This window comes from Mytilus edulis, chromosome 3, assembly GCF_963676685.1.
Source record: "Mytilus edulis chromosome 3, xbMytEdul2.2, whole genome shotgun sequence".
Lineage (NCBI taxonomy): Eukaryota > Metazoa > Mollusca > Bivalvia > Mytilida > Mytilidae > Mytilus > Mytilus edulis.
This window is the reverse complement of record NC_092346.1, coordinates 64,059,520-64,078,619: the sequence shown is the minus strand read 5'-3', so window position 1 is coordinate 64,078,619 and position 19,100 is coordinate 64,059,520. Positions and strand designations below refer to the sequence as shown.

The following is a 19,100-nucleotide window of genomic DNA, read 5'->3' as shown; positions in this document are numbered from 1 at the left end:
TCACCTCTCTCCGATTTCAATATCCAACTTAGCATAGCTGAAAAACCTAATAAATCTTAAAAACTTAAAAGTCAATTTGAATGCAATTAATGTTAACAGTTGCCCACATTCATTCGTTCGTCGTTGTTCTTAATTAGCGAAAAAATAAGCAAAAAAACTAGGGAAGGTTTAGTTTAAGTTTAATAAATCTACCGTACGTTGAAGTGCAGTAATGTAACAATTACTCAATGTAACCGCAGACACAAATAGTATTGTTACATTAGTAATTAATCGGATCTGTACCCTCCCTGTATTCCGGCAATTAGTTTCAAATGTAACAATAATTATTTTATTATTGTTACATTTCCATGTAACCGTAGCAGTGCCTTATAGATATGTGTTAGCATGAGAAGTCTCAGCTGATCGGCTACATAATATGTCATGATATGTGATTCAATTGGTACAGTAGTAAGTAAACAAATACAGGTTATTTCTAGTATGATTATGTTCATGTTATACAGCTAAACGCGAAAATAATTTCAATTAAAAGGGAAAAATAACGACGGATTTGAAAAAAGGGGGAGAGCTAAAAAAATTGTCCTGTCCCTAAGTACCTATGAGATAAACCAGGAGTAAACCAAATTGGTTTTAAAGACAACTGCTTTGAATTAAAATTACCGATGTTGTCGACGACTTCAGAGGATGAGTGAAGTGTTTGTTACATATAATTCAACGAACAATCAACTGAAGAAAAATTGAAATGTCAATATACACCTGAGGTAGATGAATAATTCATACTAAAACGTAGGCCTATATCTAAATTATAAATTTTTTATAATACACATCTTACGATGCATGAACACGGTAATATGTTTCAGCATTTCGTGTGTATTTCAGTCTATACGGATAATACCACCTAATTAACCACCGAGGTGACCTCCGAAAACTGCCGACGGTCATATAACCCGATATAAGCATAGATATAAATAGGTAGTAATTCGTGCAATTAGATTTTTTTTAGGTCTGTTTGATTTCATATTTTAGGTAAACAAAATAGGTTGATCATCGTTTTTACCTAACAATGAGCTTACATGGATCGAATAAGTCAAACAAAAAGTTTATCATCCGGCTCAGAACTATTTTTAATAGTGACAAAAGTATTTTAAAGATTATTTGATTTTCGGGGATCAAGTTGTTTTGTCCTATTTCTAATATTTTCGAACGCCATGATATTATTGCGGCACGTGATTTTCATTCGGTTTCACTTTCAATGTTGACATTATTTTTCTTTTAATAGCTGAACACGCCTAGTTCATGGGTAACCGGCCTCTCTGGGGTTAAATTGAAGGCCACATGAATATGAATTGAATGATGTCGAATTTTTCACTTACAAGTGAATAATTTTTCGACCTTTTTTTCTTAGCATATTCTGACAAGATTGAACAAAACTCCCTGCTAAAAGCGAATTATTATTTCACTATATTTCATTTTCATAGATGCTAAAAAAAAAACAAAAAAAAAACCCATATTTTTATTATTTTTATATCTCGAAGTCAATGCCCCTTTGGATTCAAGGAACTCAAATTTTGATGTAAACATGTCTATTATGTCTCTCTGCAACAGGCTAAAATATCAATAGAAATAAAGTGACTGGCTACTGATATCGGTACATTGTCGTCGAAATCCTAGATATCATAAAATAAAAAGGAAAAGGGGCACGGTTTTGTTTACAGAGCCGATGAACACATAATTGATCATTTGAATAAAGGTATCAATTTAAAAGTAATAAAATAATGTTTAGATGGTTCTTATATCAATATCAACATTGATTTTGTTTTTAAGAAGGAAAGAAAAGATAACTAGATATACAATATATTGCAACATGTGTACAAATATGAGAATTACGGATCCTATATCTTCTGGTGTTGTTTTGGTCATGCGTTTCTCCGACTGCTTATGGCGTCTTTACACTAAATCTGTTTGAGATGATACTTAAGTCTGGGAAAACAAAATTTATTTATTAGTCATAATTACTTTTAACTAGCCTTGGTTTACTGCAGGTACTGTTATTTAGGTGCTTTGTGTCCGTAGGAATGTTTTGAGTGTTAGCCGTTTTTGTTCCTTCAGCGTATACCTAAGTTTTGAGGTAAGCAAATTGCAAACTTATTTTCATAGTTTGTTCTTATGTTGTGATGTGACACTACTGTTGCTTGTAAGAGGAGGTTTGAGCGCCCAGAAATATGTTTCGCCTCGCCATATTCTTTGTGATTCTGTACTAAGCTAGGAGACTAGTTTAGTTGTTGTGGTTTGTTTATGTCTGTCATATACATGTTTTTCGTGAATTGATTTGTTGTAAATTAGGCCGTTGGTTTTTATTTCAATTGAATACTTTCATGTTTTTCATATTGGGGCCTTCTTAAGCCAACTATTCGGTGTCTTCCCGATTGTCCAACATTTTTGTAGTACAGGTAAAAAAGTAATGAAATTTTGTGGCACAATCCAGAATATGTTATTGGGACGGGCGCGCATTGCATTTGCACCAATTTCTTAAAAATCCAATCTTTCATTTGCGCCAAACTTCAAACACTTCATTTTCGCCATTTCACAGGTAATACAGGTAACATATAACGGAATGCATTTAAGGAATGACTGTAATATTTTTTCTGTTTATGAAGAAATAACATAAAAAATTTGGTCCACATTGAATAACGCGCGTAGCGGGTTATTTAACAGTGTGCACCACATTTTTTATGTTATTTCGAATAGACAGAAAAAATATTACAGTCATTTCTTATAATTTAATTCTTTATTCCGTTTTAAACCGTAGAAAACCATGAAAAAACGTTGATGACGTCACAGTCACATGACTAAATTATGTCTATGGGCTCATAACAAAATAACGTCAGCCAATCCGGCAGAAGACGCGTTACATCCAAAATTAAATTATTCATTGTTGTATCGTGAATAAGATCTGTTTTTACAGTATTTCTCCTGTACTCATTTTTAATACAAAACTGAGGTTTAAAAAAAAGTGTTCACATGTTTTAGGTGTATAGATTGATATTAATTGTCAGTTCAGAGACAAACAGAGGAAATCTGTATTTGTTTTATGATCACACGCTTATCATATTATATGCATCATATAAAAAATCATGCCATAAAACTTGCAAAGCCAGAATAACAACTGAAATTAATAGAATTATAATTTTACTATACTGTATAATGCTGAGAACTGTCTCGCAATATTTACTCCTTTTAAGATATGTTCAAAGTAACAGCTAGAACGAAATATCTTGTTTGGTTTAATGATGACTAACGGATTTCTGATAATTATGTTTTACTAGTATTATGCAAACAAAAACTGTCTTTATCATTAAGAGTCCGCTTTTTGTGGAAAAAATCAATGTTTTTAATTATTTACCTGTATTATTGCCGCAAATGAAATATGGTCTGTGGCGCAAATGTAAGATTATATTTGGTGCAAATGAAATGCCAATGGACGCAAATGCAAAGCAAAGCACCGAGTGGGATACCTGGGAAGGTTAAATGTGGGACAATCGGGAATTGTTTTGATGTGGATTACTTTGGGGTTTTTTAACCCATAGGGTGACTGGGGTATAGAAATGTGGTCACTTGGTCTTCTCCCGACCGGCAGTAAAACGCTTGCCGAAGTGGGGCGTCCGTTTGGCTGTGCGGGATGTATCAAGTTCGCAGTCACGTCCGTTCAGAAGGGGGACGTTCAATCCGATGCCTCGTGTAAAGAAAGTGCCACGCTCTTTGCATGTTAAGAACCCTTGCAACAACTCTTTGAGGGGTCCGTTGGTGGCCTGTTGCAAGGCAAAATTTATGTCCCTATCTAATATACCCTCATTTTCCAGTGGCAGTCCAAATTTCCCCGACCATCATCCCAGATGGCCTCTATTGTATCAACCTACTTATTGTGTTTATTGTGAACTTGTTCTCGTCCTAAATATGCATGAAATATTTGCCACTGGACGTTAAGCAACCAACAATCAATCATCAATCTTTGGGTTTTTTTTTTAGTGTGAAACAGGTATAGTTACAGGTAAATAATCAGTGTAAAAAAATAATATATGAAATCGCATGAATACATTATAATATTTACATATTTTATTTTGCACGGAAATGGTACAAATGCAGTTTTGTCAAACATAGTATATGCATGATTCTAACTAAAAGAAATAACACATATCAAGCACTTCTCAATTCTTCATTAATGTGTACTAAAATGTTGCATTTAAGAAAACAAAGTAAACATGCATGAAACAAGAAAACCCACATATAAACAGCTGGATTAATATGTCACTAAGAGCAGATACTATAGAGCACACACAATGTAGAAGGTACAACAATAGCATACAGAAACATTACGACAAAAGAGATGATTTTAGATTACTGATTGTGAACTTTCCATTTTTATGTAGCAACGTACCAGCATCGCCTGCATACGGATAATATCTCTCCCTATTGATACGATATTCCCGGGCCTATATTTCCTATCATGATTTCCTTGATAAAGGAAGTTATGAAACCAAGAGTTCGAAATGATGACATTGAAACCATCCCTTTGTGAATTTTACGGACGCCATCACGAGTTTGTTGACCGTTATAGAATATACGTTTCACAGATGATATCGGATATGTTCCTTATGTCGTAATTATAATCCCGTTCCCTTTTCACGAATTTTACCTACCGAATTAGACTATTCATCGGGTTTATTTTCATGAGCAACACGACGGGTGCCACATGTGGAGCAGGATCTGCTTACCCTTGTGGAGCATATGAGACCACCCCAAGTTTTTAGTGGGTTTCGTATTGCTTAGTCTTTAGTTTTCTATGTTGTGTCTTCTGTACTATTATTTGACTGTTTGTCTTTTTCTTTTTTAACCATGGCATTGTCTATAAGTTTGACAGTCCCTCTGGTATCTTTCGCCTCTTCTTATATATAGAATTATTTTCATTCCAGCGTGGACAAGACCATTTCTTGGCTTGTTCAGGTTATCAATTGACTAGGTTTAATAAGGTGAATGTTTGTCTGTACTGCCCACTTGTCATATAGTGTGAGTTATAGACATTTAAACTGTGGGGTCGCTGAAGGTTCTAAATGCCTAAATAAAATAATATGAATAACTAGCAGAGGACTAAACCTTGTGTGTTGATTCAAATGCCGAATACTTAAACTTTCTTTTATTCTATTTAAATCTCCATTGGAAGGCATCTGACAGATTGAGTGAGCGTAAAATCACTGTTATCTATAGCCAATCACAAATAGGTTAAAGGGAAATGATTCAGTATTATTACCAATATAAGTATTGTGGTTGTCCACGCTGTTATGAAAATGATTCTAATATAAGCACAACAATAAAGAACACACAATACATAAGTGCAGCAATTATGAATAGATCACCCAGAATACATAACATAAACATCATAACAGATCATAGAATTGCAACACATGTAGTCCAAGCAGAGACATATATATATAATTATGCCCCACCAACGATAGTATGTGTCACTGCACACTGAGGAGAAACCTACACAATTTTGCCGCACCTTTTTTGGGGGGGCTAAAATGAATATTATTCAATTGAAAATAACAGGAAATTGAAACAGGCACTAATTGACTTTAACAAACTCTCCGAAAGTGGCTGTGTACTTGACAACATCCAGCACATACAAACGGATGACCCACCATGTATGGCAAGTGATTATTCAGTAGTACTGCATGTCTGAAGAAGACGAGGCAGGCCATAGGGGTGTCCGAGTTATCACGTAATATTTTTTTCCCAATAGGGTGGCCGTGATAATCATTAATTACTTTTCTCAACAAAATAATAAAAAATGCAGTCCTAGATTATAAAATAATAATGACATATTTGGTCTGGTAATGAAATAATCATTATAAAAACAGCCAAGTAATCACATAATCATAATCCCCACGAGGAGGCTCTAAGACCAACGTGACCATAGTTATTCTCAATGAGTGGTTGTTCTATATCATATCGAAAGTGATGAGCAAAAAAACAACAAAAAAATAAAATAAAAACAAGGATTTTTGTACTATACAAAAATATGTTATTTTGCCGAATTGCCGGTGCCGGCTAAATAGCTACTGCTAAAAAAAATAGTCCCACACACATTAGCCAATATCCTCTTTTATTTGAATGTTATTCTTTTCAATAATAATAATTAAAAAAAAATCAAAGACGGTTGGCAACGAGGCTGAGACTGTATAGGCTATAATCATTAAAAATATTAGTTAGTTTGTCGAAGTTTTCTACGGCTCTTCCATAAGCTTTTTTCGATTCTCGAAGGGAGCTTCATACCAGTAAACAGAAAGCGATAATTCGAGGTGCCATAGTAGATACGGTACCCATTGGAATACCGGTAATATAGTTTTAAGTGATATAATTTTGCAAACGTGACAAGTTATGCATGTAAGAGCGCCCATGGGTGGTATATTTTCACCATTATGCACATATCTTCATCAAATTAATGGCATTTTTTTTGGTACTAAACAACGAAAAACAGACACGATGAAAAGCAAAACAAAAACAAAAAACAAAACAAAAACAAAACAAAAACAACAAAAAAAGAGCCAGGCTACTTGTTCAAAAATAAAAACGAACAATGATGTTTCAACAGTTTATCTGCTATGATCGGAAACAACCCTCCGAACTAGGCGATTTGGGTACCCCGACGTTTTACAAAATGAAACCCGAGTTTTGCGGATTTATCGTGATTTTTTTCATATTTTTCCCAATTTTGTCTTCCATCGATACAATGAATTAAATCATACTAGACATCTACTTCGTTTTGTGAATATGTATTCGATGCAATCTCTATCATCGGTTTAAACATTACATCCGCGTATGTCGATTCTTTGAAAGTTACGGACATCTCTATTGGTATGATGAAAAAAGTTACGGACAAGTTGTTTTGAAGTTACGGACAGCCTAAGTGTTTTTTAAAATCGTGCTGTGATCGTTTATTTTGTAGAATTTAATCACCTTTCCAGTTTAGGGGTTTCCCTAAACGATTAATACAACTTTAAATTCAGTTGTTTAATTGATGCATTCGTGGTATTGTTATTCTATAGGAGAAAAGTATCTAACCGACGCAAGGCGGCTCCATCTTGGGCTGTGGGTAACTTAAGTTACCCACAGCCGTTTAAGCACAGTGAACGGGTGCGGGAGTTTCTCGCTACATTGAAGACCCATTGGTGACCTTCGGCTGTTGTCTGCTCTATGTTCGGGTTGTTGTCGCTTTGACACATTCCCCATTTCCATTCTCAATCTTATACATGTATACAGAAGTTCACAGTGTTAGTTCACAGTTAGAAAACTTTGCTTTTGATGTATCAAGTTTTGGTAAGTGCGTTTGTATAGCTGTATGAAAGGAGTAGGTTCAGTAAGACCCCTTTTTGGCCCCAAAATATAGCAGTTTTACAAAATTGTTAAAATGTATCCTTTTAGTTCTTTATTGGACATTATAATATTTCTGCTAAATAAAAATGGGCTGTGTTTGACAATACTATGCACATATATCGAGTACTAGCATCATTAAGTCATGCTAAATTACTGAAAATCTTCAAAATTTTAGCATTTCAGTTATATTTTAGACGGTTTCCGTCTTAAATGGAAGTGGCCGCATTCGTGTTCATTCTTAATATTGAAATGCAAGTTGTATTTGATGATAAAACATAACATATATAAAGGTTGAGGATGAACACGGATGCGGCCAATTTCATTTTTGACAAAAACCATCTGAAAAGTGACGATGTTTGGCATATATGATAGATTTTTCATATTTAAGCTAGAATCGGGGCGTTTTTAACGAGTAAATCAGTTAAAATCTTTTACATATTCTTATTAAATCAACTAAAATAGACACTTAAGTGTTTAAAAAGTGTCTAAAATCTTTCGTTAGATGAACTTAAGATTTGAGGCCAAAATCGACCCTTACCGGACCTACTCCTTTGTGTCTTGATATTGTTTCAGTTTCGTTACAAACGTATCCCATGCAAGTTTTAAATTTTTCACCCAAACAAAATTGGAAATAGGAATCTCTTCATCTTTTGTTCAAAGTATAATGACAGTAATGGGCCTTTTTCAAAAAATGTGGATTTTCTTGTACAATCAATATTTCTAAAAAAGTGTAAATATTTTTATCCAATTTTTAGATACACCATTTAGTGTTTGGTGTTTGTAACAAGTTCCAGCAAATTCAATATGAAATTTAGCTACAGAAATTGCTTCCAGGGGGTTTCAAAGGGTCCAAAAACCCCAAAATTGCTTGTACGAAATTGAAAAACTAGTCTTTTTTAAATGCTGGTTTTAATACCCAGCGGAAATTATTATTTTTCTTTTGTTATTATAAATATATAGGTATCACTGCAGGTATGTATACACAAATACAGGGAATTATTAGATTTTATTAGCATTTTTTTTACTTTTCATTTCGTACTTAAAAAAATGTCAACTACATAACACAAATGAAATAATGTTGCCAATAAACAACTGATTATATCCGGCAACACTCCTTTTGCGCCAATTACTGTTTTTCAGGGGTATCATTTGCGCCAATTTTTTTTTCTTCAAATGTATCAATTGCGCCAGTTTTCGGAACTCATTTGCGCCAATTTACCTGAACACATATTGATCGTACATATTAAAGATTAATATATATTTAGTATCATTTTTGTCTGAGGGGAAGTCTTGCACATACACATGAGACAGACCCACAAAAGTTAGAGCGTCAAATACTACGAACAGCATGCAAAAGAAAAGCTACAGAAAAAATATCAGAAAGCCTGACCAGCTAAGATCATATGTTCGGAGCTACATGCATTTCATTATGAAGAGGAACATCTACAGAAAAATGACTTGAAGTGCATAAGACAGTCTATGTACAGAGAGAGAAGATAACTGTTCCCTGCCCAACCAAAAAGTTCAGTAGAATTTCAAAAAAATTAAGTGAGGTATAGTGATCACAAATAAAGAAGAAGAGTTTGTTTTAGTAAATGATATTGACAGTGGAATTGTTATTCTCGGTTGTGAAGCTAACTTGAAATTTCTTTGTATGCGGGGCAGACGATGTTTTTGCATACAATACATGGATTCAGGAATGGACATTTAATTGATATTCCACTTTTAGATTGCCTTTGCCGTCTAAATCAGGAAACTGTAATAGAAAACAATTTCTGTGTTTAAGGAATTGGCGCAATCGTATATTTTATTTTTGGCGCAATTGATACCATGTAATTTTAAAACAGGTGGCGCAAACGTAGCATTAGAGAAAAAAAGTTGTGGCGCAAAAGGACGCATTTTTGGCGCAAACGGATCTCTCCCTTATATCCCTTGTAACTAAGGAAGTGTTCTCTACTTACTCTTCATCCTCTGATGACGTGCTTAAAGTTACAGGATGACATCATTGATTCATTTCATTATAGATTAGTTTTGGTGAGTACAAATTACTCCGTAATTTTATTCTATGTCAACTTTGTAACGGCAAAAACATTGATAAATTTTGGCATAAATATTTTTTTTTACATAAATCATTCAAAGTCTATAATACTGACTCTAATTCAATAAAAACCATTTATCTGGTAGTATAATGGTCAAGAAAAACATCCAAAAACCACAAATAGGTCAACTACATAACGGTCAACTACATAACGTAGTGAATCGTTATGTAGTTGACAAAAAGCGTTATGTAGTTGACAATTCTGAATTAAATTCACTTTAAAATATGTTTCTAAAAAGTGTTATTTTAACCATGTTAACTGTTTTGAAAAAAGTGTGATGATTTTTATTGAAATATATATCGAGCAAAATGAAAATATTATTAAAAAAAAATTAGGGACCGAAACTAAATCCGTTATGTAGTTGACATATGTCCCATACTTGTTTCTATGTTATTTTTTAAAATATTTTTGTAGTAGCATTTAAGATTGCATATTTTTATTTTAGGTTGTATTGTTGTTAAACTATTCAATTTCATATATTAAAGTTGAAAATTGAATATTTTTTTGTATTGTTATTTCACAACTGAAATATCCACATTTTTTGAAAATGACCCTAATACGAGAAGGTGTGCAGTTAAATACTTAGAAGTGAACAGTTTTTCAGCCCGAGTTTTCAACAACAAACCATTGAACTATATTTTTCGCCTTTGGCACTACTAATTTGAAGTAGTATCTTTCAGAACATCAAATCCATTAATACCTAAAACTATTTAAACACTATTTGTTGAATAATAATATTTATTATTTATTATTATAACAAGAATTATTTAGTAGACATAAATGAATTATAAGCAACAAAAATATATAGAAGATTTAAGTTTAATAAATCTAGCGTACATTGCTGTTTTTCATGTAACAATAACGCAATGTAACCGTAGCCTCAATAATTATTGTTACATTCGTAATTAATCGGTTCCTTACCGAACTTTGCATTCCGGCAATAGACCACTTTCGAGTTCATCCGTCACCGGAAAAAACTCGTCAATTATACGCGCCTTTATCACCGTCATTTGTGCGTTTAGGGGCGTCGTCACTTCCTTCCAATGTTGAGCGAGTGGTTGGAAAACTATAATTCTATATTGTACGAATTATTCGGCAAAATGAAGTCTCAAAATTGACAATCAACACTGCTGTCATTAGGAAATTGTCAGTAAGTACCTACAGAGCAACAATTATTTCTAGTTTATCCTGCACAAAGACGATCACTAAGACGCTTGATGAACGTAAATAGTGCAGGGATACAGGCGAGCCCCTCTATCTGGTAAATGACGTCATAAAGGCGTGCATAATTGACGAGTTTTTGCCGGTGACGGATGAACTCGAAAGTGGTCTAATAACCGTAGCCAGTGCCATTGTTAATATCCATATTTAGTTAAAATTTAAATGTTTTAAATTAAAAAGAGATATAATTTACAATTCAGTTGAAACAAGGATTTGTATAGTAAGACATAAGAATTAGCATAAAAAAGTTATAAGGTTCACGTATTGACTTTTTTTTTTAAAAGCAACTTGTTTCATTTCTATGTAACCATAGCCAGTGCCATAAATATATGAAGTATTGAACGAATATATAGCCTGGTATGCCGGCTCGAGATCTAGCTGCGCTTCGTAAGGGACAGGTTGGGAACAAATACCTAGTGATCGATTTACTGACAAGATTAGCTAGGACCCCAGAACGAATATAAAGATTGGATTTATCTCCCTTGTTTACCAATCTTCTAAAAGCAGAAACGATCAAAACAAAGTCATGAACTTCACTCCTCCTGATAAGTTTGCAGAAGAATGGAAAAAGCGTATTTCAGACATTTCAAATTCAGAAGTAAAAACGGTAAAAGTTTTTAACATCGAATAAACAAATAATTTGCATTCTGACGTGTTTATAAAAAGTGTACATACAAGTCTGTCAGACACCTCAAATTATAGACTAATATAGACTGACAAAGATGTTTGATGGTCAAAACAAAGTGCATACTATATTATTTGCAGGGTTTATCAAAGCAGTAAATATTGAGTGATTTTTTTAAGAACTTTCGAGTTAGATCTTTAACTGACTCTGCTCTGTTAGACTTGTTGTGGTGTGTTAAATTTGCCATGCAAGTTCTGAAGACATATTCCATAAAGAGTCATGATCTTATATAACATCTAACGTGACGGTACCCAAATTGCACCTATTTTGACAGTTTTTTCACCTACGTTGTTTTATGATCAGGAAAAAAATGTCCATACTGGGTTTATTTTGTAGCCCTATCCTTCTTTATTGTATAGGTACACCGATTTGATTTTTAATCCATATTGAGTCATAAAAAAATGGGTTTGAATCAACCTCCAAACTATCGGCCAGTGTTCTAGGATTTTTTTGGCACCTTGACTTACCACGGGTAAGATCAATAAAAAAATTACTTACCCACATCTAAAAGTTAAATCCCCCAACCAATGTGGTGCGGCGAGCTAATTTAAAGCTCGCCGCCCTTATGGCCGGGGGTCTGGGGGCCGCTCAAGGCCCCCTGAAGCTCTGGGGTAAATGATGCAAAATCCTGCATTCTAGCCATTTCCTGGCACCTTTTTCATGCTTCAGAAAGTACCCTTTTTTGTGATGTCAAATGATGTTTTGTATGAAGCAATGATGACTAAAGTGTATTGAAAAGTATTTGAAATATATGGCTTAATTGTAACTATATACCTATACCACCAGAAAAGTACATTGAACTATAACAGTACTTCACTGACTTTCATACCAATAATCCACTGTAAAAAAAATAAGGGACTTACATGCAACTCTTTTTAAAAATCAGACATGCTCTTTATAAAATACTGAATATTTTTCAGGCTGATTCACTGAACATTAATGATTAAGGATAAGTCATTTGTTGCACATAGATTTTAAATTTAAAAACTTTTATGACATGCTTTAAATTATATGTTGTGAAGTTTGTCTGAACAAAGCTGGATTCGGATATGATTGAATTTTGTACAAAATTTAAAAAAAACGATTTCTTACTAAATTTGACAAATATGTTATAGTTATTACTATGTCATTTATTAAGAGCTATAATAAATGCAACTGTAAGTTTATTTTCCTCCGATGACAAGAAAAAAAATCGTTTATGTCCCGATTTAAGCACCAGTTATCAATCCGGATTTTCCGATTTTACCGACACCGTGACCGACTTTTAGAATGATAGAAGAATGTGGTCTCTTTTGCGCTTGATTACACCTAGTAAACGAGTGCTTGAATAAAAGCGCCGATAGACATCGACAAAATCTTCGATCTTTTATCAAAGTTTTTTCTCGTGATTTAATAAAAATAAAAAGCAGATATGGGAAAATTGAAGAGGACCGGGAAATTTCAAGAGTTTTTCGGCTTCCCCGAACTTGAAAATTGACTTACCACCGGGTGACAAAGGCTAAAAAATGACTTACCCGTTGTCCTAATCCACTTACCCCGGGTAACGGGTAATAGGAATCCTAGAACACTGTTAATTATTATCCATGATTCTGTAATGAGGAGTACCCAAATTGCATCCATGCTTAAATTCACATCGTCAAAAGTCTAATAACCGAGCTTTTGTTTAATTTCATCAAATATTTTGAACAATTGGATATTAGTCCATGCTTACTCTTCATATTTTACGAAATGGATACTTTAATATATTGTATTTGCTAATTTTAAAAAGATGACGTTTTGATGACGTCGCATGGTGACGTTTTCGTACATTTTGCTTTTTTAGTAAACAGTCCATCTGTTGATAAAGACTGTGAACGTTTTTGTGTATATCTAAATATGTTTACCTATGTTGAAAGACGTGCATAGTATCAAATCATAAAAATACAAATTGTTTAGTCTCTAGGAAATCTTGTAAGATTTCCGTTGCTATTTCTTTCTAAATAGGTGCAATTTGGGTACCCTTACGTTATACACCAATCTACATTTACGAATGAGTTACACAGGTTGACCCAAACTGAGACCCAAGTTCGAATAGTGTAATGACATCATTGAACAATCTGGTTGTTCTGTGACATAACATCATAAGCACTGTGACAAAGTAAATATTCAGAAAAGTGCACAAATACAAAAGTCATCTATTTGATAGAATCAATAGATACAAGAAGATGTGGATCCAAGTCAAAGTTTATAAAAGTAAACGATTGTTATTTGGAAATCTACACTGGTTGACCCAGAGAATCTGCTCTCAAGTTTCCATTGTGGCGACATATATTATCTATAATGACAACAAAATTTTACAGGAACCTTTGTGATGTCCAGTGATGTCAGACAAATAGAGAAAGGTTTATGAAATCATTCCCCTCAATAGTTGGTATTATTGACTCTTGACTATCATTAAAATTGTTGTCAAAAGTGTAAAACATTTCCAAATAGAAATTAGAAGTTTTAAACTTATCAATGCCTTTCACAGTTTTTGAAGCCATGTTGAACAGGGGTAGATTTTCATAATTGAGGTAAAAATGGTTATAAATATTGAAGGGAAACATCACAGAATTGTTACTTGGAAATATGCATGGGATTTTCCTGTACTTTCATACTACTTGTATTTCCAGCTCTATCCTCCAAATCTGCACCCTATACATGCTATACAATTATGAATATGGCTGCAATAAACATGATTCTCGAAGTCTGACATTGTTCTGACTTTATGGTCTGATCATACATTTTGTACCTGATTATGTCGACAATCCAGTTTATTCACTTTATTCATATTTGATATTTTGATATCCCAAGTCAGACATAAACATTTAATCAATGATATGAAGCAGGTGTACTGTTACATTTGTACCTGTGAAAAGGGCTAAGTCAGTAATAATTTATTTTTTGAATAGTTTTTGGTAATAGACCATTTTCAAATTAGCAACTTTTGATTCTGGATTATATAATTTTTGACAGATTACCTACTATGTGGTTAGACATTCTAGTACTTGGTCAAGTAAGAGCAACCAAAAAAAGTAATAATCAGCAATTTTGGGAGGGAAGGTTTACTGTTTTCCAATAGTCTAAATTGAAAACTTCGTTCAAACCTATGATTGCGTTTGATAAAAACCACAATTTTTATACTTGTGCATGTAAAACAAATTTTGTTGTAAAAGGGTCTAAATACAGCACAAACAACATTTTTCAAAAGACTAAAAAAGTGAAAAAGTATATTTTAACAAAATGCATTTAACCGACAGATTGAACAACTGATGTTTACCCTGCTGACTGCCATTGGCGATTGCCAAATAAATTGATCACAAGATGTTACAAAATGGATCTTAATATTAATTTACTACTATTTACAGAAACCAATAAACTTGTGGCAAAGATGTTATACCACAGACATGAGGTGTCAAATTTTTTTTGTACACCAGATCTGGATTTCGACAATAAACGTCTGTTCAGTGATGTTAGGGATCGAAACGGTATTTGGAAGGCTATAAGATTTACCTCAATTTAGAATAGACTCTTGAATTTAAAGAGTCAAAATAGGATGAACAGATCATATAAACTGGAGGGAAAATATGATACAAACCCAAACGAATATATATAAACAAGTCTAAATTGAAAACTACGTTCAAACCTATGATTGCGTTGGATAAAAAAAACACAATTTTTATACATGTGCATGTAAATCAAATTTTGTTGTAGAAGGGTCTAAATACATCACAAACAACATTTTCCAAAAGACCAAGAAAGTGAAAAAGTATATGTTAACAAAACGCATTTGACTAACAGGTTGAACAACTGATGTTCTTAAACCCTGCTGACTGCCATTGGCGATTGCCAAATAAATTGATCACAAGTTGTAACAAGATGGATCTTAATATTATATTAATGTAATACTAAACAGAAACCAATAAACTGGTGTCAAAGATGTTATCCCACAAACATGAGGTGTCAAATTTTTTTCTTTTACACCAGACCTGGATTTCGACAATAAATGTCTGTTCAGTGATGTTAGGGATAGAAACGGTATTTGGAAGGCCATAAAATTTACCTCAATTTAGGATAGACTCTTGAATTTAAAGAGTCAAAATAGGATGAACTGATCATATAAACCGGAGGGAAAATATGATACAAGCCCAAACAAATAAGTCTAAATTAAAAACTATGTTCAAACCTATGATTGCGGTGGATAAAACATTTTTCACCAGTTATAATGCCCTGTCATTTATTCACATGTCTGACTGCTTTAAATGTCTGTGTATGCTAAATGGGCTGTCCTATGGCTGCGGGAGTTTCTCCCTACATTAAAGACCCATTGGTGGCCATTGGCTGTTGTCTGCTCTATGGTCCGGTTGTTGTCGCTTTGACACATTCCCCATTTTCCTTTCTCAATTTTATCTCCTTCTATTTGTTTAATTTAACATCAATGCTTTTGTATTCTACACTAATAAAATATCTTATCTTATCTTGTACTTTTATTATTTTAAATTTATTCTATAAAAAAAAAATACATCAGTAAAACTCTTATTCTTTAATATAAATTGTTTTAAAATAAACTGTGAAGGTCTTTCTAGAAAATCAACTAAGGTTAGTCTTCTATGTCATGTTTGTCTTCAATGGCAAAGTTTTCTCATTCAACTGCAAAAAAACTCTTCAGAGCTCTCTTTTAGTTTGAGAGTCTGCTCCTTTTTTGAATTTTAGTCACAGAACCATATCAAACATATTGGTAGAAAAGAGTTATTGCTCTGTGAAGGGCAATGTGTTGAACTATTTGAAACACAATACAGGTTTGAAATTATTTGAAATATTAAGATATTTTATTAGTATAGAATATATAACAAAAGCATTGATGTTAAATCAAACAAATAGAAATCACAAACATTTTACAAAGACGTTCACAGCTTTTGGTTTTGCATTTAAGTCATTATTAGTATATTACATAAAACAGAGATAAAAAAAAAAGGCTGCCGTCATGTACCTCCATCATATTTATTCTTATACTGTACATGTTCAAAAAATAGTGCCCTATCATTAATATACATATCAAACCATACATGTAAAATAGTGCCCAATCATTAATATAAATATCAAACCATACATGTAAAATAAACAATTGATGCACAACTGTTATGATTGTTTCGTTTTCTATCACAATACAGTGAATACTTCATATTATATTAAAGACATTTTAAATTTTTTAAATTTACAATTTACTGTTTTCTGTATGTATAGAGATTTTTTTATTGGCAATAAATTTCTTATATATAAACATTTCATCCATGAACATAGTTTCCAGTCCAAATAAACAAAACAAGGGAGGTAAATAGAAATACATTTTTATAACAAATGTATTTGGGGCTGAAAAAATAACACATCATATCTTTGGGTGAGTTGACAAACCTTATTTAACAGTTAATTAGGTGCCCAAGCTAGATATTTGAGAACCAATGAATTAAAAAGGTATCTGTCATTTTTTTTCTGTCTTCTTTCTCACACCTGAAAATATCTGCTGCATTGCTTGGAATCTGAAAGTTAGATGTACTTTATTGCTCTGTGAAGGGTATGATATGGTTATATTTATAAACTATATGGGTGGAATCAGAAAAAATGAAGCAAAAGTGTGACATGGGGGGTCCAATTTCAAACTTAATATTTTGTATTTCTTTTTGTCTTGCCCTATTACCAATACTTTAAGAGTTTTGTATTCCGTTTTTATCTTTTATTCTCCTTCTTTTTATCCGCAGGATATCTGATAACTCGTTTTGAACAGTTTTATGTATTTCTGTGCTGACATGGATTATCATTGGCATGGTCATATTTAAAAATTAACTGTTTACAAAATTTAGAATTTTTGAAATACTAAGGCTTTTCTACCTCAGGCATTGATTACCTTAGCTGGATTTGGCAACACTTTTAGGAATTTTGGTACTCAATGCTCTTTAACTTCGTACTTTTTTGGATTCAAGCGTCACTGATGAGTCTTTTGTAGACGAAACACACGTCTGGCATATATACAAAATTGAGTCCTGGTATCTATGATGAGTTAATTTACTACCACTGGGTCGATGCCACTGCTGGTGGAGATTAATTTCCCTGAGGGTATCACCAGCCCAGTAGTCAGCACTTTTTATGTGCTGACATGAATTATCATTGATATGGTTATATTTATGAATTATATGTTTACAAAATTTAGAATTTTTGAAATACTAAGGCTTTTCTACCTCAGACATAGATTACCTTAGCTGGATTTGGCAAAACTTTTAGGTATTTTTGTCCTCAATGCTCTTCAACTTTATTCTTAATTTGGCTTTTTTTTTTCTTTTTTTTTCTTTTTTTTTAAAAACTTTTTTGGATTCGAGACACACTGATGAGTCTTTTGTAGACGAAGCGCGCGTCTGGTGTATATACAAAATTTAGTCCTGGTATCTATGATGAATTTATTTATAGTTAGATAATATGTATAAGCTTTCATGTATAATTGTGCCAGATGTATTTGTTTGTGCATTAAAGTCTTTTTAAGCTTTCAAGGATACTTTGGAAGGACAAAGAAAGTTTTGGGTGTACATGTACTATACAGTCTCTTTTTTTTTTTTTTTTTTTGGGGGGGGGGATGTTTTGTAATATTTTAATCCTTAGAACCATGTTATTTTAAGAACATGTGATTCAAAATACATCCGCTATACATATTTTTGAATAAAGTTCCCGCAGAGAAACTGTTTACCATTCTAGAGTTTTAAATGGGTGTATATACTATAGTGCATAATTGTTACAAACATTTTTACTTTTTAGATTGATGATGGAAAAGATTTTAGCCCCTTTAGACTCCCTTACTTTTTTCTATTTTTTAGATGAATCTTTTTGATTTTTGTTTTAATTGATAAATTGTAATCCGATCTTGTTGTATTGATCATTGTTGATTGTTTTCATGAATATTTTACCATTTCCTAGACAAAAAATGAAGTGTAGTTTCACCAAGTATGATTCATGTCAATCAAATCTTTGAAACATAAACCATGGTTATGAAGTTAAATGATTAGATCAATAATATTGTGTAATACTGTTATAGTTTGTCATCCTGATTTACCAAATGGAGAGACATGTAAAAATTGTAGTTATGTGTGATTGCTTGATGGAACATGTAATCTCTGGATGTATTGATTAAATTATTTGAAATTTCAAGTTTGCACCAAGGTAATTTATAATTATGGATATTATGCTTTATCTAATTGCTTTGGGGAAAATGCCTAGATTAATGACATAAAGAATTTTCTTACAGGATGACTGAAAAGATGTGTAGTCAAGCAAGAGTTATGGATGTTAGAAAACTGACAAAAGAAATTAGTCTATTTTTTATAATAATGTTTATCAGAAATTAACTCACAAATTGAGGACAAAAATATAAAGCCTTTTCAGAGTCTGATCAGAAAAAAAAAGAAGAAATATTTGATGGTCTCCCATGAACTCATATAACTTTACCCTTATGATTGATTGCTTGGTGTTTAACACCTCTTTCAGCACTATTGTGCTATTTCATTGTGGTCAGATTTTTTGGTGGAGGAAACTTTTCCTTTGACTGACTAACCCAGACAGACTGTTGGTAGGAAAACTGACAATCCTTGTCAATTGATATTTAGAGT

At 32.8% G+C, this 19,100-nt stretch overlaps 1 protein-coding gene across 4 annotated transcripts in view; it reads left to right on the top strand.

Annotated features, from left to right (window-relative positions):
• The first annotated feature begins 11,253 nt into the window (after window positions 1-11,253).
• The window catches only part of LOC139514432 (patatin-like phospholipase domain-containing protein 7), a 95,819-nt gene continuing 87,972 nt past the window's right edge, over window positions 11,254-19,100 (top strand). For 2 of the 4 annotated variants that reach the window (XM_071303704.1, XM_071303703.1), the window contains exon 1: window positions 11,254-11,355. In XM_071303704.1, the coding sequence (XP_071159805.1) occupies window positions 11,275-11,355 (81 nt within the window). In that variant the 5' untranslated portion in view covers window positions 11,254-11,274. Of the gene's footprint in view, window positions 11,356-18,509; window positions 18,655-19,100 lie in introns of those variants that run through there. The other 2 variants (XM_071303707.1, XM_071303705.1) reach the window with 2 other exon arrangements.